The sequence below is a fragment of the Mastigoproctus giganteus genome, chromosome 5 (genome assembly GCF_048544385.1).
Source record: "Mastigoproctus giganteus isolate SK-2022 chromosome 5, ASM4854438v1, whole genome shotgun sequence".
Classification (NCBI taxonomy): Eukaryota; Metazoa; Arthropoda; class Arachnida; order Uropygi; family Thelyphonidae; genus Mastigoproctus; species Mastigoproctus giganteus.
The window spans coordinates 25,396,744-25,420,735 of NC_143579.1; the positions used below are offsets into that span (position 1 = coordinate 25,396,744).

At 37.0% G+C, this 23,992-nt stretch overlaps 1 protein-coding gene across 1 annotated transcript in view; it reads right to left on the reverse strand.

Moving 5' to 3' along the window:
• The window catches only part of LOC150085248 (transducin-like enhancer protein 4), a 136,315-nt gene extending 120,968 nt beyond the window's left edge, over nucleotides 1-15,347 (reverse strand). The window contains exons 1-2 of the mRNA XM_090373933.1: nucleotides 14,760-15,347; nucleotides 4,100-4,168 (exon numbers count right to left, since the gene is read on the reverse strand). Of these exons, the coding sequence (XP_090230059.1) occupies nucleotides 4,100-4,168; nucleotides 14,760-14,780 (90 nt within the window). The 5' untranslated portion in view covers nucleotides 14,781-15,347. The remainder of the gene's footprint in view (nucleotides 1-4,099; nucleotides 4,169-14,759) is intronic.
• Between the last annotated feature and the right edge of the window lie 8,645 nt (nucleotides 15,348-23,992).

Here is a 23,992-nt window from a genome sequence, read left to right on the forward strand (position 1 = left end):
TCAAGGAGTTGCACATGATTTCCGTATTACATGCATTGTTTTATTGTATATTCTATTTTAAAATTTGCTTATTTTATTTAAAATTTATTTGGTTTAATTATACAAATCACATATCACATATACAAATGCGATATTAAAAAAAAAAAAAAAAACAAATGTAGGGAAATGCAATTTTCGATTAAATGATAATTAATTCATGATGCATATAGTTCAGTGCGTCAGTGGCATAATCTAAAATAGCGATCATCAGTACCAATATTGCCAACTTTATATCGCAGAAACTTAGACACATGCAGCAATAAAGTTACGTGATAATAATGAATGGGTAGGTATGTTCATGAAAATGAAAAAAATTCATCTTACTGACTTTCTTAGACCATATAACAATATCATAATAGCAGCCAAATATTCAAAATATTTACCGCGATTCAATAAGAACAAAAAAAATATAATAGTAACCATTAAACTGTATTCTCTTGTATAGACATGATCATAGTTTTTTTTTTTTTTTTTTATATAGGAGAGGGATTTTTTCCTTCAGGTGGCCATGTATTGAAGTACGAATATTCTTGTAATGTAGTCTATTGATTTAGAAACATTCCAGCCGAGGATTTTTTCCTTCAGGTGGCCATGTACTGAACACAGTCTTCAATATTTTGAAGCACGAATATTCTTGTAACGTAGTCTATTGATTTAGTAACATTCCAGCCAATGACGAGTTGTTGATATAAAGAAATTCGCGTCAGTTGACAGGTGGACCGGTTTACAGATCACTGAACCAAGCTGGGAGGATAGCGGGGAACACTTTTGGGCGGTTAAAACAAAAGAAAGCAAGGTTAAAAGGTGTCAATCTTTGTAGGTGTTTGAAAACACACATTAGGCATGAAAGGTATCAGGAAGGTATTACATCTCCGTCAGCTGCGTAGAAATTAGGATCCAACAGGTTCGCATATACAGTACAAAGTGATTACAGTTGATCTTTGTAGTTTCTGATATTATTTTAAACCGAACTGTACACACCATGAAAATCGATAAGCACCAAAAAAAGAACGATCACTTTTTCCTTTGCTAAATTAATATACAATGTGATTAGGAGAAAAGGTTGACGATTAAGGACGTCCATATAGCAATGCACTTGCGTTCACTTCCCTCAGATTTTTAGACATTTTCTTTCAGTGATGATCAGCACTGTTCATTTCGTTGAGAAATTTTATCGCAAGTTTTTAACTAAAAAAAAAAAAATAAATAAAAATAAATAAATAAAATAATAATAATCAAGAGACTAATTCATGCATTAGCAGTTTTTAATTTAGGACCATCATTTGCCATGCATATGGTAAACCGACCACTACATTACCATTACTTATCTGTATAAAACTGGAACAGTCAATGATGCTATATTTATTCAAAAGTATAACCATTACATAAAAGGAGCTACCATCTCATCTAAATCATCTCATGTATTCACAATGGCTTAATGTATTGCAACAGACCTCGATAAAATCTTACATTTGAAGTATTCATTAGTTCGATGTCCACTTGTGGACAGCTTCAAACTCATCTTCAGAGAGTTCCATTATAACTCCTGGAATGTTTAGCAACCACCTGACAAGAATAGCAGTTAGCATCCAACAGGGTCCGACTTTCAGTCGCTTATGTGCAAAAGAGATATGTCACCCTTCTTAAACATTCCAGGAGCAGTCAAAGATGGCGAACAGCAGGATTAATTTAAGCCAGAAGTTTCGTTTCCTCTACACTGTACCGAAACGCCATTTGGAGGAACGGTATTGTGCAGTGATATCCTGCAACTTAGGTACATGGTTGGTTTTGAGAGGTTCTTACCTTTTGTTATAACCCTTTAACACACTTTTTTGGATGTCCCTTCTGTGTCGGGGTCCAGGTGCTTTGCATCTAGCACATCTTTTGCATATCAGTATAGATAGACTGATTATGGAGGAGTTAACAGAGGGAAGAAATAAAAACCTCTTCGCTGTTTATATCATAAACCAGGAAGTTATGCAGCTCCAAGAAAAATTCTCACCGAGGCTAAAGGCCAAGAGAAAGGAAATACTGAATTTGTTTACAAGTAGTCTCATGTTTAAATGTAACCGAGTCGAATGGGTCATTAAAAAGTCGTCACTTAGCGTGACAAACAAGACATTAAAAGTACTTCAAGTCTCCACACAGCTCTTTTGTATTTACTAAGCAAAGTGCATATGAAGTGATCTAAAAAATTAAAAAAAACCTAGGAGGTCACCATGTTCTAATTTATTGCCACTTCTCAGACGAGTGAAGAGATGTATTTGATATCAATCTCTGCTTTAATTGCACTGTAAATCGACAAAAATACATCTTGCTTACCCTTTTTTCTACTTGTTACGAGTTCTTGTAGTTCCCCGAACTGCCATGAGGGACGGTCTGCATTCTGTGATTTGATATTTTCTTCACATATTTATTTAGTGTATAAATAAATGAATTGCTTCGAAGTGTTCCCCTCCTTATACAGTTGTACAGTGATGTACGCAAATAACCGTACCAAAATTGTAAAAAATGCATTCTGCATACAGCCATAAGGGAAAACATGGTCTTCTAAGTCTATACACGTACCGATAAGACTTCTAACAGCAGAATATCTTTGGCATCTTTTAAATTCGACCTGCTTTGAATTCTCGACAGGTATCACAAAATGACCTATCAAAGGACGCAGGAACTCCTTTAGAATGCTAAAGCGCTTCCCTTCCTAGTACTATTTCTACCATTTAAATGAGAGGGTCGCCTATTTCTTATTCAACGTTATGCGATACCTAGAGATAGGCAAATACCCAGAGAAGAAAGTGGAGTCATGCATTTGACCTGAAATACATCCCTGAAACTTTTAAACGCCGAACTTCTTACATGATAGTTTACTTTGTAAAATATGGGCTGGAATAGTTCAGCAAAAGTTTTGCCCATTAAATTTACATTAACACCCTTCCAGTGTCGAATCCGGTTATACCCTAAAAAGCAACGAAACGGATTTATTATTCCGATAGGAACTTTAATGTTTAAAATAAACATAAACACTGGGAACAGTAATCAAGAAGGGGATGGGAGAAATATCAGAATAAAAATGGCGTACTCAAAGTATGAGAGGATATTCTTTTCCCCCATAAACCTCTTAGTACCAACGCCAGTTTCATTTAAGAAATCTTCTTCGTCTAACATTTCTTGCACAGTTAACACGAGTTCATGGTGTACACGTAAGCTAAATTTTAAATATCACCAGTACAGTCAAAGGATGGAAACGCATCTGTAGATGCATGACCGTGTGGTTACAGTCAGATGATATTAACACATCCACATGTGCAGGTTATATTTTGGAGAGGAAATACCATTTTTCGAGTTATATGTAGACAGGTGTTGAACATTTGTTGATGCGGGAAGCAGGTGATGAACAGGAAAGAAAAAAAAAAGATTCTTTCCCCGATAGTTTACTCCCACATTCATCCTGCAGTTTGTCCCCTCTTCCCCACTATGTCCTTTAACTCCCACCACTCGAAACACACCTGTATTTCTCTATTAGTTTCTACTGCTGGTTGTCTGTTTTCTTACGTCAATTACTACGACAGGCTTAAAATTTTAGAGGGGAGAGCAAGTAGTTGGTGAAGCTAGTTCACATATCTTAAATTGTTGAGAATCCTACGAGTATCACTCCATTTGAATTTCCAACTACTGGTTGAAAGCATTTGAGTCAAAATTGAACCAGCATCCCTGTGACACCACATATTTTTGCTTTTCTAATATCCAATGTCCAAATTTTTTACAGTAGCAGTTGCTCTGGCAGAATGGTCATTCACAAGTACAAAGTTTCGCACGCTACGTGTTCGTGCAAGGAAGCCACAGGCTTTTGTTGCACCACCAGGAAAAACAGGAAAAAAAATGTTGATAAGAAGGTAGATAATTCATGATTCCACAAAATACGGTAATATTGTTATACATCTTGCGAAGTCCTCTGATCTCCCATGTGACTGTCTCGGAGTTTAAACAGAAAAATAATGGTTTCTTCTTATCTACTCATGATTATATTACATTTAATATGAACTTCACGTGGATTACCTACCTCTTTTGTTGTTAGCATAGCTAAGGGCCCTGCCAGTGCATTACTGTGGAAAGGCACTAATCCATCTCCCTAAAAAAAAAAAAAAAAAAAAGTTATTTAGCAAAAATGCAAACAAATGACGTCATATATACAACTCAGAATAAACTTAAGTACATAGAATAGTTGGGCTCTCGTGAAACTGATTCCCCATTAAATAAGCAGTCACAGGAGTTGTGCAAAAAACTTATACTCTAGTGTCTTGCAGCCTTGTTATCATAGCTAAGTGAGGGGAAGAAAAGAAGGTTCTTATCCCTGTAATCTCCATTTAGTTATCATCGTAGTGACTTAGATAATCAAAGTCTGTCTGTCGATACTTTAACGTAACAAGAGATAACAAAGGAGATGTACACTTAACCAGACGGAAGTTCAGATCAGCAAAAAAAAAAAAAAAAAAGGAATAGGAAACACAAGAGATATTCGAAACACCTGCCATTAAGAAGAAGCTAAACTCTAGACAATTCCAAAGTCGAACCACTTGTTACGTGAAGCTCCACACAGGTTAAGGAGGTCCGAATTCTATGAAAATAATCGTTAGTGTTAGTTGGATACAACCCTTGGTGTGAACTAAATTAAACTGTCTAAATATTCCTCCACAGTTGTTATGCCCAATATCATTGTTTTGTCTATGACCAAAGCTCTATATAAATATTATCTCTGCATGTCAAGGGAAGCGTGTGTGAATGGGACCACTTTGAAGGTCAATAACTTTTAACAGACAACTTAAAATTTACAAAATAGGTATAAAATGTAGTAATGTCTAAATATAATTATTAATGCAAAAATATATGAAAGTGCAATTAATTGCGACATGATACCAAATCGGTTCTCTCTTGGAAGTAGACTTCTGATTGAACCTCTAGATTTTAGTCTTGTACTACATTCTTCTCCTTAATAACTGGTTATTATCAAAAATAAAAGGAAAGACTAAGGTTTTGTAGTATAGAAACAAAACTATATTTTGAGGGGTTTTTTCGGATATATCAATATTTAAAAAATATTGGATGCAATTTGCAATCCCAAACCTAAATATTTAACAGTGAATTTATTAAAAAAAAAAAAAGACAGAACTTTAACATTATTAAAAAAGATGGTTGATCTGTGCAGTGCGTTACATTTCATGTATATTAGCAAATTAATGATTTTTAACGACAAAAAAAAGGAAAATAAATAATAAAATTAAAAAAAGGGGGCATAAAGCAACAACTTTTATACGCGAACAGAGAACATTTCGTTACTGAGCATCCGACACTGCCCCATTCATTCCTTCAACCAGCTCGTGGCAATGAACAATATCCAGGTGCTTCAGCTACAGTATATAGACAACCTGTGTAATATGTATGGGAAAAAAAAAAAAATAATAATAATTGCTGGACTTTTGTTTGTCCGATTTCTGACCTTTCTAAAAGAGCCAAATTTAAAATACCGTGAAAACCCATCTATTGAGAGTTGAGTTATTACATGTGTTGCTGTTTGATTTTTAGGAGCATTAGCAACTAAGGCCACTATTACATGTGTACGGACGGGCGGACAAAACAATAATTGCTGTATTTCAGGAAATATACCTGTTGTTCAACAGTTTTAGAGGATATTTTAATAAATATCGAGCACAAATAATCGAATTTAATTACATTCTGTAAACATTTATAATTGCTATCTTGTTCTTTTATCTGTTTTTGCAGCAACAAGATTTAAAATGCACTGGTATTAATTTTCGCAGAACGAACTTGCCTTCTCAACGAGTTTGCCCTGTATTGCACTACTATCAGCAGATAGCGTTAACTATATTACAACTTTGAAAACTCATGTCGTATACCATATGACAGCTCACATCGAACTTTGTCTGCGTGCTGTCAGTAGAGCACCAGCTATCTGATGAGAACAATTAGTCTAAAACAGGCTATCATAGCAGTCTCATCTTTTAAACAAATGGTCAGTTAACATTTTGACAAAGCTAGCTGTTTGAAAATAGCACAATATTAAGGCAAGTTTGTATACTACTCTGAGAATTAAGACCATTTCGTTAAATAAGTACAGCCTACATACTGTCGGACAGTTTCTTTATAGGGAATTTTCTCGAAAAAACGATCTGGGCATACAAATAAAAAGAATTTTAAACAGCATATGAAAGTCCTTTATTTTCCCAATTATAAAATACCAGATAAAGTGATAAAGGTTTGTCTTTCCTTGTAAATACTGATTCGAAGTAATAACGTAAAAGAGAAGACGAAGGGAGAAAAAAAAAAAATAAATAAAAAGCAACGAATACTGATTAGATAGAGATATAGTGGTCTGACAGCAATGATCTCTTCCCAACGTTGTCACGTGACCACCACAAACCTGCCAAAGTGTGAAATAATAGTTGAGGAAAATAACAGTACAAATAGATTATCCCTTGTGAACAGGCTTATCAACTAACAGAGAACTATCTTTATCAAAGCCTCAGCTCGTTAAAAAAAAAAAAAACACACTTTAATCTAATCTAAAAAAAAAAATCTTAAATGAGCCTCAAAGGTCACCACACAGGACATATTGCAAAAAACTTATTTTTTTTTGTGTTTTTATTGTTTCTAACTGCAGAAAAACGCACTGTTGTGACGTCCAGCTTCGTAAAAAGGCGTCAGCAAATAGAATGCTTTCAAGGATATACACGTACGTTTTATCAAAAGCTACCCTCCTAACTGGAGCGCATTCTTCACTTCTCCCATTTTATGAAAGCATTTCTTTCTTATTTTTATTTCAACATAGACAAAAATAAATTACAAAAAAAAAAAGGAAAAACTAAAATGTTACGTTTTTTCCGCAAATGGCTATCGAAGTGCTTTTTTTTTTTTTTTTTTTTTTAAAATCCCTCAGTGTATTTAAATACAAAATACGATGTCAATTTGCTGTAGAGAATTCTTTAGACAACCGATTAGAGAAATTTCGGCGAAGACGCTTAATGGTACCAGCAAACATCCGTTCCATTTGAATACCAAGTCCTTGGTATTGTTTAAAAACCTGAGTAAACACTGAAAGGTTAAACTACCACGAATATTCCTTCCATCCTTACGTCAATAATTTAGCATCAACTCGTTTTGTGTGCGTTTCATTAGTTCAGACCATTATGCATATTAGATGGAAAAACGTTCGTTTCCTAAAACAGAAGGATATATATTCTTATATAAAAATAAACATCATTATGCTAATGAGCAACTACATACGTATGCGTGTGTTTTTTTTTTGGGTCAGAAACCTGGCATTTTATTATCTACTGTCCTCTTGTGGTCGATCTAATAAGTTGCTGTAGTTTTACTAATGTCAATATGATCAGGGGTGATCCTAGATAGGGTTGTTGTAGGGTTTTAGGCACATCAGCGACTTAGACCACATTGTACCGTCTGTTTTCTGGACCCCTTGCAAGCAACCCTTGCCCGAGACTGACTAACTGAGCCAAGTTGTAATAAATAAAAAAAATCTTCGTTTCTCTATCGGGATTTGAACCCGGGCTTTTTTCACGCCGTGTAGAGAATAATACTTTCATGCACTATGCTGTCCCATTCACGGATAGCGATTCAAAGGAGACTATACATAGCCCTTTCCCACATTATAATCAGAATAATGTGGATTTTTTTTTTTTTTTTTTTTTTTTACACCTACATCATGATTCCCCGGAACATTGATTTAATCATCTTCTACTGCTTTAGCCCCTTCCCTCTTTAGAAAATCCCGAGACCGACCCTGAACATGATCATTCCACCTTTGGGTTAATTGTTTCCTTGTGGCATTTTAGTGAGAATTTTTCAATTATCCAACTAATTGGAATCACAGCAATCTGCACTTATTGTGTTCCTTATAAATACGGCACGTTGTATTTATTTATAAGGTTGAAAAACACTGTATTTCACGAGGAGAACCATTGTTCTTCGCGTGGTTCCTTTCACATATATTACATAACATTAGGTTACACTTACACAAATTTATCCATACTGGTTTGTTAGTGACGAAGCCATTTCCTGTGTGAAGGGGTGTGTTTATAGCCGAACGATCTTTGTTCAAAATTCTTCTTGAACGTGAAAGCTAAATTTAAAAATAATATATATTGCGATTATTAACACTTTTAATAACCCGTTTTCGTGGAACAGGCAGCATTCGTAAACATAACACAAAAAATTAAATAAAATAAAATAAATAATAAAACAAAGCCCTTTACTGTTCATCGAAAAAAAAAAAAAAAAACTTGAAGATAATCAACTTTTATTGCTATTACCCAAAAAATAACCGTGAAAACCTGCATCGAAAACGGGTATATCTTATTCAAGTATAGTTTTTGTAGGGTTTTAGGATATAGTTTCAGTTATAGTTTTCAATATATATTGCACTATATATAATGGTTGCAAATTGGGTGTTCTTTGTTCGAAGTTCTCTATACTGTACAAAAAATCAGTTTCCGGAAGAAAAAAAACCATGCTATCCTTGTCTGAGACTGACTAACTCAGCCACGTTGTGAAAAAGCCCATAAAAATTCCTCGCGTCATTGAGGGGATTCGAATTCAGGTCTTCTTTTCCACCCGGAGAGGATGGTGATTATACTAATTGTGCTGCCCGCGAGGACCTAAGAATTTAGTCCTCCGTCAATCCCTATCATATTCATGATATACAGGAGCGTCCAATCTTTTTTGGCTAAAAGCCAAAACAGTTAAATTGCTGAAGGTCATGGGAAGCGGGCCCTAAGAACAGTACTTACCACCAATTACGCCTTTTTCGAATAGAATTAAGTTTATGCTAACAGAGGCTCAGAGTGGACTGAAGCGCACCGGAACCCTGTCTGGTTCGTCACGCGCATCTGTAATATATTATACATACAAGTACTTTATTATTGTCATTGTAATTACTTGATTGCATAATATGTGATACTAAAAAGGAACAAGTTTTACTCATATTTGGGTTAGGAGAACTTTGCATCGTCTTGTATAACTTTGATTGAATGACAGATTTTATTACGAATACTTCTCATCTCACTACAACAGGACCTCAGGCTTTTCAAAACCGGAGGGGGCCATATTCCTTCCATGTAAGATTACTTCCATCAGATAGTCGTTATGTCACTTGATAGTCGTTTAAGAATGGAGAGCGATTCTAAATGGAATTCTAACCCTGGTTCGAATCCCATCTATAATGAGAACAGCCTGTCGAGTTTTTCTCGGTACTAGTTTCCCCCTCCCGAAAACAAAATAATACATATTAGCACCTCATGGCCTCAGTTGCTTTGTCACCAGTCTACCAACTGAGCCCCATGAACATTAACTCTGATATCTATAATTTAACCGAAGTTAGTGTGGGCTGAGTTGGCTACACGAACAAGAAAATAATGAAATATTTTATTGGTTATAAAGAGTTGTTTTTTTTTTTAAACGTAGGGAAGATGAATAGTGTTGATTATGTTTGGAGGTCGTTTTAACTACTGAAGAGAACATGAATTGCTTGTCAGGGAACTATCTACCGTCTTTCCGATTGCCAAGTTCGTACAGGGCGTAGCTTTACATCAGGTTTCAAAGTTGGAAGAATTTTTACTTTGCTTTTTTTTTTTTTTTTTTTTTGCTTTTTTTTTTTAATGCCTATCAGCAATAGAACGTCACAAAAGATCTTTATCACGCTGCCAATTCTACCACAACAAAGTAACATTTAACTTAATCATTTCTACTTGTCAACTGGTTTGGATTATTGCCAACATCAGACATAGCACAGCCACGTGTGGTTGCCCCAATGACACAGTAAACGACTCCTAAAACACCACGCAAACAAATAATCTTGTTGATCAATTAAGATGTAAAATCTGTTTGTCTAATACTGGCTTCGGGCAAGTAGCAGATTTGTTAGTGCATAAATCTAATTAAGATTCGATCGAAAGAACTCGTACCAGCGGAAATGAGACACCTTTTCAGGCCAGTTCAACACCAACTGCTCATTCTCTTGATATGTGTAGTAATTATAGGCTAGGCAGTTAATACTTCAGCAAAAAAAGAGTAGAAGAGTATATCCGGCTGTTTATGTCTTCAGTTAACAATGTTAAATTGGTCATTTCTGTAAGGCTTTATAACGAATGAATAAATATAATGCTCTTATAAAAAAAGTATGCGGATATGCCTATATATGAGTTAGTCACGTTTCAGCGTACCGTAACTACACTCATGAGCCAACATATGATCAGCCCCGTCTCCACAGATGGACACAGCACGTAGGAGTAAAGCCACCAACCAGCGAAGCATATATAGTGACGGCACAGATAGTGTCTGTCAATTCATCAGTACGAACCCATGCAATGGGAAAAGGATCGGACCTGACGGACTTTGAACGGGGAATGATTTGCAGCGCTAAGAAGGCTGGGAAAGGGGGTTATCTCAGCAATTGCAACACAACCACCCAATGGTCCGGATGGAGAGACCACCACCACTGGTTGACAGTCGAAGCGAACGGCGGTTGGCAGGGGCTATCCGGGACAACAGACGACTCATGATCAGCATGTTAACAGCAGAATACAATCAGGGCGTACAGAGAACCATTTCCGAGCACACTATCCAGCGGACGCTCTTATGGATAGGTCTAAGGAATAGGCGACCTGCTCATGTTGACCACCATCATCGGCTCCTCCACCTGCAGTGGGCATGGAAGCACCGTTCCTGGACATTGGACAACTGGAGTTATGAATCAATGTTCCAAACTGAACGGTTGGACGAAAAGAGGCGGCAGTAGTACCATGGTTTGGGGAACGTTTTTATGGACGTCACTGGGTTCCCTCATCCTCATTGAACACACCGTCACCGCCAGATCCTACCTCGATATTGTATTGGACCAAGTTTTGCCCTCCATGGTGACCGTGTATCAAGATCGCACTGGACTCCTTCAACAAGACAACGCCCCGTGTTGAAAAGCATTCCGTGTGCTCCCCTGGCCGCTACCTGAGGACAACTTCCGTGCACTCGCGGAGTCTATGCCATGCCGGGTCCAGACAGTTATCACAGCGAAAGGCGCCTCACGAGCCAAAACATTATGTTTTGGCTCATATATATACAGTATATAAGAAATGGAGTTAAAACTAGAGAAAATTGACCTATGAGTACGCTTGTGCAGGCAGAAGGTATTTATAGTCAGGGGCTTTCAGAGCGAGTACGCCTCCCCTGGGAAAAACAGCCTCACCGGGGCAGTCTTTCCTCTCCAGTTTCTCTTTCTTTAGTTCCCCATAACCCAGGATTGGAGAAACTAATCCGTCTACCAAACTCTCGATATCCCCTTGCTAATAAGTCACCAGCTCGACTGATAAGCGCTTGGACCCAAATACTGTATTGGCGGCTGAACAATGGTACCATAGTGTTGAGTTCATTGTTGAGAATTCTCGAGTTCTGATCCTGTGCGATGCATTTCACGAATTGGCAAGATTAATGGGGCTAGTTGGGCCATTGCTAAATATGTTCTACTACCCATAGTTGAATGATGACGGATTTAGACCAAAGCTTCTGACTGGTCCGAAGTGCAGAATTCGATAGAGAATCGCATACTGGAGTTGCTCATCCCTCAGTACTTTAGTCCTTACTATTACTGCCTCAAATAAAAACAGGAAAAGCTTATGATTAGGCAACAGTGTTCAGTATGATCACCTCCCTAAGGTGAACTACTCAAAACTGGATCGATTCCAAATGTTTAGATCGATTTTAATAACCAATTCCACATGACGTTGGTATATTCGATGTACGCAAGAATTAGCTGCTTTTGAAACTTCAAGAGGAACAGTGTTCGAACTGAAAAATTAAGGATGTTAAGAATTAGTCGGGTCTCATTCGACCACTGAAGACAATATCATCAGAGGGGCGCGGTGGGGGCGGAGGATTCTCTATTAAAGCTTAGCTGCTAATCGGGTGATCAAACCGAGGGTATATTGTATTGTCCATGGTACAAAATCACGTGATTGCTAAATATGTTGATATTCTTGCTTGTTTGTTATTTGGTTTTTAGGCGCATTAGCAACTAAGGCCATATTGCTCCGGGGATATGCGGTGGTCATTCCCTGACCTTTCCGCATCCTCCGTATTTGGTGGTCACGGGCTCGAACTCGGGTATAATCAAGAAGCGTGTGCTACGCACTGATATTCTTGCATTATCTCTATCTTTGAACCCCTCTGATCCTATATGGGTGTCCCTAGTATAAACAGAAAATTCATTTTATTTAATCGTATGTCAGGGAAGTAAAGATTATTGTGGTTTAAGTGAAAAATTCCTCCATTTAGCAACAGGTTTGGAATCCATTTTCCTCTATTGATAAAAGCCTTTAGCGTTTAAGCCACAAAAGGCCTAGATATAATTAAAGTAGGGTTTTCTCTCTTTTTTTTTGCAAATGGCGTATATTAGGAGGAAAATTGCAATATTCTAGGAAGTACCTTGCGAAATAACTATGTTTATAAAAGAAGTGAGGGGGGGGGGGTACAAAAATAAATTCGAATCAAAAACATCGTGGAGCAAAAAAAGAAAGATAAAGATCCCAGATAACGATGAAGACAATCTATGGCCTCTCACAGAGACACACTCATGCCTGTCCTTGTCTCATCTGTTTCACGGATCGGTAAAAATCAAAGACCCCCCCCCTCCTTTCCCCACTATGTTTGTGTGTGCACGTGTTGAAAAAAATAAAAAAGGAGAAAGCTCCCTTTCTTGATTTGCATGGCCGGAGGCAGTCACGGTTCCACACCGTGTTCTAATGCTAGGGGGCGCCCTTAAGTGGAGATCCTTTCGTAGCCAAGCACGCGGTTACTAATCCAGGCGGGAATTACGGGCGGTAGAGATACCGGAACTGGTCGACATGCAGCGATTAACACATTCCTGCTACTATATTCGGCCGTAAGGCCTTTGGCCAGAGCCGACAGTATAAATACGAAAACACCCTTGCAATAGCGTCTTTACCCCTCGGTGATCAACTCGTGAGAGTTTAATTATGTACATTTGTTTAGCTTCATAGGGTTCTTACTCTGATTGCACTACACTAATAATTATCCAGCCAACCACGCACCTTATGACGTCATGACGATTTAAATAACTTCCTATATGAGGAAAATAGTTAGGGACGCTCAGCTGTTTAAAAATATCATTTCCGAGAAGAAAAACAAAAGCAGCCAGTATATTTAGGAATTTATTAGTTATGGCAGTCGATATAACAGCGCCCAGTTGACGATGAGACTTAAGTGGTTTTTTTTTTTTTTTTTTTTTTAGGTAACCTTTGATTCTATCTCATAATACGTGTAGTTGTAATCATAAACGCTCTCTCAGGATTATCCTTAGTGTAATCACGTATTCTGAACAAGATTTTTAATTAACAGATACAGACAAAACTAAAAGTTACTCTGACAACTTTATTTTCCACTATCTATAATGAGATGCTCTATGTAAATCACTTCTTGTCAGCAAATATATATGTAAATGATTTGTTCGAAAAAATCCGATTGTCGCTATGGAAATTAGTTACATCATGCGTGGCGATTTGTTCGCGCATTCTTTATAAACAAGGGTCGCGTGCTTTTTAAATGTGCACAAATTACTAATGGCTTTGTCATTACCAGTAAACTACTAGCAGTTCGATATCTGATCTCTAATAGATGGCGCTGCAGTACACGCAGTTGACATTTGGATAAAACGTACATTTCTATACTTAATAATAAATACTAAAAATTGTTTTTCATCCCAAAATTAAAATTCATCAGGATTTACTCCCAGTGGGGAAAAAAAAAAGGAAATAAAATGAACCTAAATGTATATAAGGTAAAGAGGTAAATGGAATGATTTACTATATACATAAAAAGAGAGAATTAGTCATGTCATATACAAACATTCAAATATAATCATACACTATTTTGAACATTTGGGCGTTCATCTGTTTGCACCGTGCGTGTAGACCACCCAGAAAGTTGACCCGTAGCAGGGGAGGGTACAGATAACGCACCTGCTTCTTAATCACCCTCCTTTTGGACCTTTCCCCTTAATGACGCTCTCTCCCAATAGTTACTGCCATTCACTTTCGCATTTCCATTGTCTTGCTGATTAGAAAAGCAGTCGTTAGAAAATGTAAAGTTGAAACAAAAATTAATTAAGGCAAAAAAATATTAGCGAACTTACAAGGATAACTCAACACTTACAGAGGCCACGATTTTGATTGCACGGTCCCTAAAAGCTGATTAGGATACAACCCGGATATAACCCTTCAGCTAGTTATCTATAGATAAGCTTTAGATCTACCATTTGAATCATAAGGTGAAAGTCTCACTCCCATACATTAAAATTATTCGGAGTTTGATTTAGGAATACAAATCAAAGTCCATTCGTCCAAGTGGAAAGCAGTTTCACCTCAAACAAGAATATTAATCATCAAACTTGTATCTTAACTAAAATTTAATAATATATGTTCAATCAGAAGCATTCGGTAAATCCTCCCATCTCACATTTGCAGCTAAATAAATGTGATTTACCATGCATTTGAAAGTTGCCCATAAAAAAAAAGCGGACTACCCTCTCAATTACTCCCCACTGTTCAATAGAATGAAAGACAGGCTGAATAGAATGTAATATTCTCACATTCAATTTATTACAGATTTAAAATACTCACCGGATGTCTATTTGGATACATTCTCTATCTGTCAGTTGCGCGTTCTAAATTACACAGGCCATTTCTCTGTACCCAGAATAGATGAAAATTTTTCTCAAGTGGATATAGCGTTGCGTTGTCGAACTTGCAGCAGTTTATCCATATCGCATTTGAGGCAGTTTTATCCATACACCACCACCAATCATATCAGTTGAATTCCGATATCACATAACACACAAACTAACCGATATTCCACACAGGCTTGTAATGTCGGTAATATTCTCCAAACTCCCACAACAGCGCTAAAAGCAAACCTTAGCGCGAAACGCGACCACCAAACATGGCGTCTGAAATCCACAGCCGCTGGAAGAATAAGATATGTTATCCGCTATACGGCGATTCTGGGTAAGGCAGGACTGCAGGGCACACACACACACATACACGGGCAGCAGCAGCAGACGAGGCAAAAAAGCAAGCTCCACGCAGATTCTCGTTAATGTATAGGCGACTTCATGAGATAGAAAGACCAGCCAGTAGACGAACCAAGGCAAACCCCCCAAATATGGCCCACACCACAATTGCTCTTATCAACAACACGTCGGAGTTACCATTCACGTCCTTATTCCACGTGGTACCATGGGGAGCTATCTTACGCATGCGTTTCTGCGTCCAATAAACATTCACTTACAGGATGTAACTCCAAGCTCCGCCTGCTAGCTTTGAGGGCCGGCGACAGCTGTCAATCAAACATCGGTGACTGCTGTTTCCACCCATATTATTCGCTGGCGAGAGGAACATTATTATCAGCAGTGTGTGTGTGTGTGTGTGTACATGCAGGCGTTCGCTTTGATGAGCACTTCAGTGTGTGTTGTAAATATAGCAATAGAGCAGGTCAGAGAAGAACATTAGAGAGGAAATCTGTTTCCCAAGAGGGTTGCTAGTGGCAACGGCGCCTCTGAATCGACCAAAACTCTGTTTTTGCACCACGATGTCGGACTCGCTCCAACCAAATCAGTGACGTCAAAATTCTTCTTCTTCTTTTGCCTCTCTTTAACGGCAGAGCACCTCAGCTGAAATTTCTCAGCTAATTTAAATAAGCTAACGTTACTGGAGTAATTAAGACTTACGAGTCATTTGCTTAGCGAGTGTAATGAGCGGTGTCAAAGTGCCGGCAAATTACTGTTGGTTTGTGGGAACTATTAAGGCTAGAATTATTACGCCAATTAACTTCTATGGAATTAATAGAGAACTATCATCTTTTCTCCAATTACGGGAATGTTCGACTTTTAAAAAATGTCTTTTAATTGCGCTTCTCAACTGATGACACGAAAGCTAGAAATGTTCTTTTTATACATCGCAAAGACGCTTAAAGATTGCTGCTAAAACGTTTAAATTTTGTAGAAATTCTGTTTTTCATAAACATACTGCCTAACCATGATCTATCTATATGTAGGCGGAGGGTGGGGAGAAACGAAGTTAATACGTATTTGTTGGTTTTATCTGAAGAAGACTTCAGACGGAGAGACTGAAACGTTCGTTTGTAAGTGTTAGTCAAAAAAAAAAAAAAAAAATCGAATATCTTCTTCAGTACAAAATTTTATTATAAAACCCTGCAAAAATATAGCAGGCTAGTAACCCCCCCCCCCCCCCCGATTTACGAGCATACAAACTCTGAGCTTGTATGGTACCCCTCTTTAGGATTATCATTAATTAATTTGTTTTTGTTAGTTAATATATAAATTTCTATTTTTACTGTACGTATATGTTATTTTATATATGGATGATATAAACTTTCATTGTTCCATAGCGCCCCCTGTTGAGAATTATGTAAGTTTGATAAATTAATATATGGCTGCTGGGATGAAAGAATCGTACCATACTACAGAACATGTGCTGATTTTAGACTTCTTCGCTAGTTCAGGTATTCGATTCAGTGTATCAATTATCATTTGGTTTTACTGGTACAGAATTGGTATGCGTTGTAATGCAATACCGTATTGCAATGCATCGGTGTGTAACTTATAATGGTATTTTTATCCAACTGAAAAGTGGCATGGCCAAATAATTCTGTGATACGTGTATACGTATTTAACAATATTAAGGAGGGAAGTAATCGTAGGGATTACTTTTCTAAATTATGTTTTTAACTTCCGTTCTTAATATTCTAGACTTGGGTTTAATGGTTGTATAAAATTTCAGAACTGTTTTTTTTTCCTTATGTGCTGATGATAAAGTTGATCGTTTTGACTGCAACAGCTAATGGTAGGCAGAACGACAGAATGAGAAACTTGTACAGGTGTACAAATACAGCTGTTAGTCAAATGACTGGTTGGTAATGGTGGGAGGGGGGGAAGGCGAGCAAGATAATAGAACTTCCATGTGACGATTAAAAGTACTTGGTACAAGGGGGCCCAAAAAATGCGCCTACTCCCTGTTATCTTAACCAAATCTTAACTAGTGCAAACATGTCCGACCACCTACAACCGTTGCGTGTTCTATCAGCTCCCTAATGTGTAATTTTATCACCTACCCTGCGTTCAAGGACTACGTTCTCATTCTAACACTGAGACTCCTACCTACACTAGAGCCTGTTGTCTCTGTAGGAGGCCTTCCTGAGTGCACGTGATTTTGACGAGGATCTGCCAGACCTTGTCGTGTTGCGAAGGCCTCTAATAAACTAGCGGCTATGGGAGGCAGGAAAGTTGGGGGGGAAAGATAGAGAGAGAGAGAGAAAGAGGGGATAAGGGGATGGAATGAAACAGAGGGGTCCTGGGAGGAAACGAAGCACGCCAGAAGACAGACAATGGGTGGCCTGTGGTGCCCTCTGTCTGTTTGCCTTATAATTACGGCGCCTGCGGTGATTCTACAGGCTAGGCCAGAAAGCGAACGAAATTAGAAAATCATCCAGGCTATTATTCACGCTCATATTTGTCTGCTGCCCAGTCCCTGCGCAAAAGCCGTATTAGTACCTTGAAGTTTCCCATCCGAAGAAGCCCGCTTGCCCAAACGCTTGATGATTAGGTACCTCGAGGCTGAGATAATGACGGAGCGTGGCGACAGACGAAGGGGAAAAGTGGGGGTAAGAATACATAGGGGCCAGCCCCTCGACCGTGATGACAGCTTTACCAATGATCACTGAGGCGTACGCTATGGTCGGACTGTTCCTCTTTTCCCCCTACCGGATTAACACAGAAACTTGGACGAAAACAAAGAACGGCCTCTCACGAAGGGTTTCGTATTTAATTTAAAAAATTTTAAAGCTTATAGTGGCACACCACCAACTGTATAATCGCGTCATTATTTGTGACGTCATACTACTTTGTGAACGGACAAAGAGATGCTAACTAACATGCAAAAACTAATAAAAAATATGCAAATTGCCTTGACGGGTGGATTAATATCCATAAAGAGATTTAAGTGAACTTCTGACAGGAAGGAATAGAGGAAAAAAACATGTATTCAGAGGATGACTAGCAGCAGGAAGTCGCCATGGAAACGACATCATTGTTCTTGATTTTAAGTCTTTTTTTATATATATATATACTGGTGTTATTAACCTTACCTTCGGTTATCGTAATCGCTTCATTACAAGATCCTTTCTTTTCATTTTAATTTTCTTTATGTATTGTGAAAAATATTGCGTTCCTAATGGCAGGCCTCAACTAGTATTAGATATTCTTTGTGACTGACGTTTTTTTTTTTCCCCTTCTTATACATTGATTCTTAAAAATATTAAATATAAACAATTTCCCAGTATACGTATACACTTGGTCTACCCTATGCAGTTGTATACGTTAAAATTCATATTTCTGTAATTGGGGCAGGCTCAAGAGTATATGGCGCCCCTTGTCTACATTGACTGATGACAACCGCCGCCTCCTGCTGATGCGAAGATTTTAATTTTTTAGAATGATTAAATTTTACATATTATTTACTTACAAAAAGTAAATGATACGTAATATAATTATGTAAATTATGAATTTAATATTGTTTGCTTTTAACACATTAAATAAAGAAAATTTTTCTTGCGGGATTTGTTTTTGGGAGGAGGGGGAGGCGCCGTGTCCACTAAACCTTGACGCCCCTAGGCCAGTGCCTATGCGACATGGCCCTAAACCCGGCCCTGGCTATAATTAATTTACAGATAGGTGTGACTTGTTTTAAAGTTTTCAATAAACAATTATTCCAATTAATATGAAAATAGTTATTAATATTATTGTTTTTTAAATTAAGAAGTTTTATTAGAATAAGTTTACGATGAACCATATAAAAGAATAAATTTAAATTAAATATACATATAATAAATTTATAATAATTTGTGCATATTTTATTTTAGATATCAAAAATATTTTACTTTAATATTTTATTTAAAATTTTATCTTATTTTTATTTAAATATTTTAGTTTAAATACCAAAATTTTACTGATTTATTTCTCTTCTAGTATGTGAAAATTAAATATTTCTTTATTTTTCTATTCGTTAATTCCATTTTTCTCTCTTTTTATTTTTTATTATTTTTTTTAATTTATTATTTTTTTTCTGTTTAACCACCCCAAACCTCCAGGCCCTGCGTATTATTACAACTGAATAATAATTTTAAGAAATAAATTCATTTGTTTATACCAAAGGACTGCAAGGCTAATAACAGCAATGGATTCATAAAAATAGATATATAATGTTAACGATGATTTTAATTAATGATAATAAATGGTCTTATATTTATCTTATTTATTAATAAAATCTCTACTACTAGGAAATATTTATTTATTAGCTGCCTTATTACTTAAAATATTTTTATAAAATTATTTCAACCAAAATGTTTTAATAATCGTTAAAATTAAATAATTTCTAATGTTTTTTTCGTAAGGGAATTGCCAAATTGGTAAAATGGCATCGTTTATGTCATATCTCATATTGTGAATACCTTCACAACGGGTTGCCTGATATTGCACTACCTCGAATAAATAACGCTTCACTAATGGAAAAGACCATTGTTACTTATTCTCTGTGGATACCACTGCCCAGACGGCCGTTTCAAGGATATTTGGCCTATCATCGTTGGGTGAGTAGGTACCCTGGTGTCGCAATAGTGACAACCTAGTTATGAAGTATAACTCCACAATATGATAGGTCTTCTTCATTGGTGAAGCATTACTTATTCGAGGTAATGCAATATCAGGCAACTCGTTGTGAAGGTATTCACAATATGAGTTATGATAAAAACGATGCCATTTTACCAATTTGGTAATTCACTTAGGTAAAAACGATGCAATTGCAATAACCTTTTCGTTAAGTGAATCTTCACGTAGGTTGAGACTATAGTCCTGCCAAACTCTTTCACTTATAAAAAAAAATATGATCGGTACTTCATTCCCTAGCGAGACAGTTCATAAAATATTTATTCAAAGCGCAAAAAATGGACAGCAGCCGGTTTTGTTAGGGCGCCACCTAGTTTACAAAGTATAAGTTACAAAATGTAAATAGACATACTTAGTCAGTCTAATGCATGCAATGCTTAAAAATATCGAATAAGATCGTCATCCACACGGACGGACGGACAGACTTTAATGTCTGTTTGACGTGCGCATTGTAAACGCAAGTGCGAAAACAAATAAAAAGAAGAAAAAAAATCGAACCGGTGTAGGGAGAGGGGAAGCATGGTGGAAGATTTTTCTTCATTTGACTCTGAGCCATAATGGAGTAGTGTCATTGTGAGACAGCCGACACATGGGAACAGTGCGTGCATGCTTCATTTATTATTCTAATAGACACAGAAACCTGGCTCTCTAAAAAGAGAGAGAGAGCGAACCGTCACCTTCGGCTCTAGCCAAGCAAAACGGCCACTAAATAATGTGTCGTTTTGAATATCTTACATGATATTTATCAGTGTTGTGGAGAGAAAACTGGGCGTAGAATGGTGCTCTGTCACCCGTCTGTGGAATTATTAAGGCTCCCTCCTGGTAGAGGCGAAGTGATAAATGTGGTCATGCCAGCTAAAGCACCGGTACAGGACGTGACTTGAGCAGTCGTAGGCATAAGTAAGAGATTAATTAAAATATTATTTCTTTTTTTTTCTAGCCATGATCCTTCGAATGGCTGGCAAAGGTCGAGAAGTGAGATATTCGTTTCAAGCCGGCTTTCCAAAGCTGCCATCAATTATTAAAATGTGTGTCTGTTAGTTTGTGTTGGGTGTGCCGTTGGTCGAAAGGGGGTGGTGGTAGTGACAAATATCCGTGTTTTCTTTTTTTTTTTCTTCTCTTTCTTTCTTAAAACCATCAACCGACAAGGAAAATTCACCTCAGTGAGATGCAATGAATTAATAGTAGTCTCATGGCACTTATATATTTCTTAAGGCCCTACTAATAATGAAGATATTAAGATAAATAAGACACATGGATGGAGTAAGGAAAGAAATCTTGTCATGAAATATAAATGCACATCAGTTTAATTTTTTACTTTTTTTTTGTTTTTTGTTTTTGGAAGTTATGATTTAATCCGAAAGTGAAAGATATTAATCGCCAAATTAACTGCTTCATCATTATTCTCGTCTGTAAAGAAATGAGGGAGGGAATTAAGGGGATTTGAATTCAAAATACGGAGTACCGGGAACCAGACTCCACCAATTTCTGCAGAAAAAAAAAAAAATATATATATATAAAAAATATATATATATATGTATATATATAGCTAATCTTGATAAGATGTAGCTTGGTTTATGATTATTTATTTATTCTTTCTATCTTTTTTATGCTATTAGTTGCAATTCATTTAATATTGCATAATATTATTACATTAATTTTTATTTAACTCACTAAAAGTGTATTTTATTATATATATATATATATTTTTTTTTTTTTTTTTTTCTCTTATCTCCTTCCTGCATTTACTTACAGTGACCCAACTCTAATAGGCAAAATTTTATCGGAGAAAGTAGCAACCCTTGAGTAGCCTCAGTTTTTTTGAATTTTTTAAATTAAATTAAATTAAATTTTCTGTTTATACTCCGGGACGACCAAACGGTCAGGGGGAGTTCACAAGATGACAGAATAGGTCTTGTCAAATATCAAGTTTTTCATGGAATAATTTTCGATTTGCTGTACTAGTGGTCTCTTCACTAACAACACCAGTGCAGCAAATTTCATCTGGCAAGGGACAATTATGATAAAATCAAGTTGACAATTCTTTTGTATGAGTTCCTTTTTTTTTTTTTTGTTAACTCATATTACTCATAAGCCTTTTCAATGGCAATTGTACTGAAGATTTTTTCCCCAACCTTTTCAAATTTATTAGTTATAAAAAGAAATCTGGCATAGTAATAATCTTATGAAGTCGAAAGATGTCAAGTAGCTTCTTTCCTTAACGGCTGCCATGATTGCAAACCGACTTCCACTATCACTAACCTTCCTTTCATGCAAAAGCCCTCATGAGTAGCACAGTTGGTATAATCACCGTCCTCCCTCCCCACACCAGGTGGAAAAGATCTCAGTTCCAATCCCATCAGCGACGCAAGGAATTTTTATGGGTTTTTTCACAATGGAGAATAGCATGGTTTTTTCCTCCAGGAAACCCGGGTTTTTCGTCCAGCAAATTGACCACACGCGCGCGCAATTTACGGACATAGGACATATTATATACGCCGCAATATGGCCTAAGTTGCTGATGCGCCTAATACCCTACAAGAACCAGCCAACCTTCCATGTGATATAGATCTATAAACACGGAGAGACATACTTTACTTGGCACAGCCTCAGTAGCCCATAACTCACGTTGGTGACTGCTGGTCGAGCAAGCGATATAGCAGCCAAAGAGAAAACAAAAATACATATGATAAAAATACTTATATTCCAATTTAGTGGCATTTTCAATTCTTTAGTGGTGGTGGGAACCAAAAATAAAGGACATGATACCATTAGTTGTATTTTGGGGAGGCTTAGCTTCAAAATCCTCTTAAGACGATAATACGTTATTCCTTATACTTGTAAGTTTAACTCGTAAGGGAAGTTTAACTGTCAAGTCTCTTAACAAGATTAACCACTACCTCTAGTGAATAAATATCCATGTCTATATAGGCACATTGACAGTGGCATTGAGGAACCACCAGATTCCCAGGTACATAGCATTAGCATTAGTAGAGGGATATGATGCAAGAAGGCAAGCTTGTACAGCATCAGCCAAAAAAAAAAAAAATAAATAAATAAAATAAAATAAATAAATAAAAAAAAGACTTCCCATTTTACCCATCCATTCGCTCTAAAAGTTTGTCCAGTTCTTCCTTGAATTTATTAAACTATCAACTTCCACGACAGATGGTAGTTTGTTCCAGCAATCAACTACCCTCTGGCTAAAGGTAAATTTCCGCATATCTGTTCTACAACTGACTTTCCTCAATTTGAATTGATGTCCCCTCAGGTTCGTAATCTGAGCGAGAGGAAGAATCCCATCAGAAGTGTGATGGTCTGCTGGATAACAACGTGGCTGAGTTAATCAGTCTCGAACGAGGTTTGCATGTATTTTTTTCTCTCGAAAACTTGAGTTTTTCGTCCAGCAAAACAGCAAGGCGACCGAAGAATATACTTAATTACAGACACAACATACTGACGCCTCATAGGCTTAGTTGCTTTGACTCTTGGCGCGCGCGTACGCACACACACACACACGTGTGTGTAGCATAGTTGGTAGAATCGCCGTCCTCTCCACATCGTGTAGAAAAGACCTGAGTTCGAATCCCGTCGATGATGGGAGAAAATTTTATGGGGAATTTTTCACAATGTGGCTAAGTTAGTCGGTCTCAGGAGAGGGTAGCATGGTTTTTTCCTCCGGAAACTCGGGTTTTTCGTCCAGCAAACAGAAAAAGGACCACAGAACCCACGCAATTTACAGACTGTACACGGAGCAATATGTTCTTAGTCGCTGATGCTCCTAAAACCCTACTACAACAACACACACGCACGCAAACTAACAATATATATTATTATTAACGGATATATAATAGTCAACAAAAAATGTAAGGAAAAAACATTTCAAAATTCTTATTTAAAACTTTAAAAAATATTTTGACATAACAACAGTTTATCACGATATATTAAGGAAAATTATTTGTTTTGTGTCATTTAAATGAATGCCACCTGTTTTACTAAACTCTATTTATTGAGAAGATAATCACCATCTGGGCTATTAAAAATAAATAATAATTATCAGCACTTGGTAGAGCCACCTTTTCCCGCCATGACAGCTGCACATCCTGTTGAAATTGA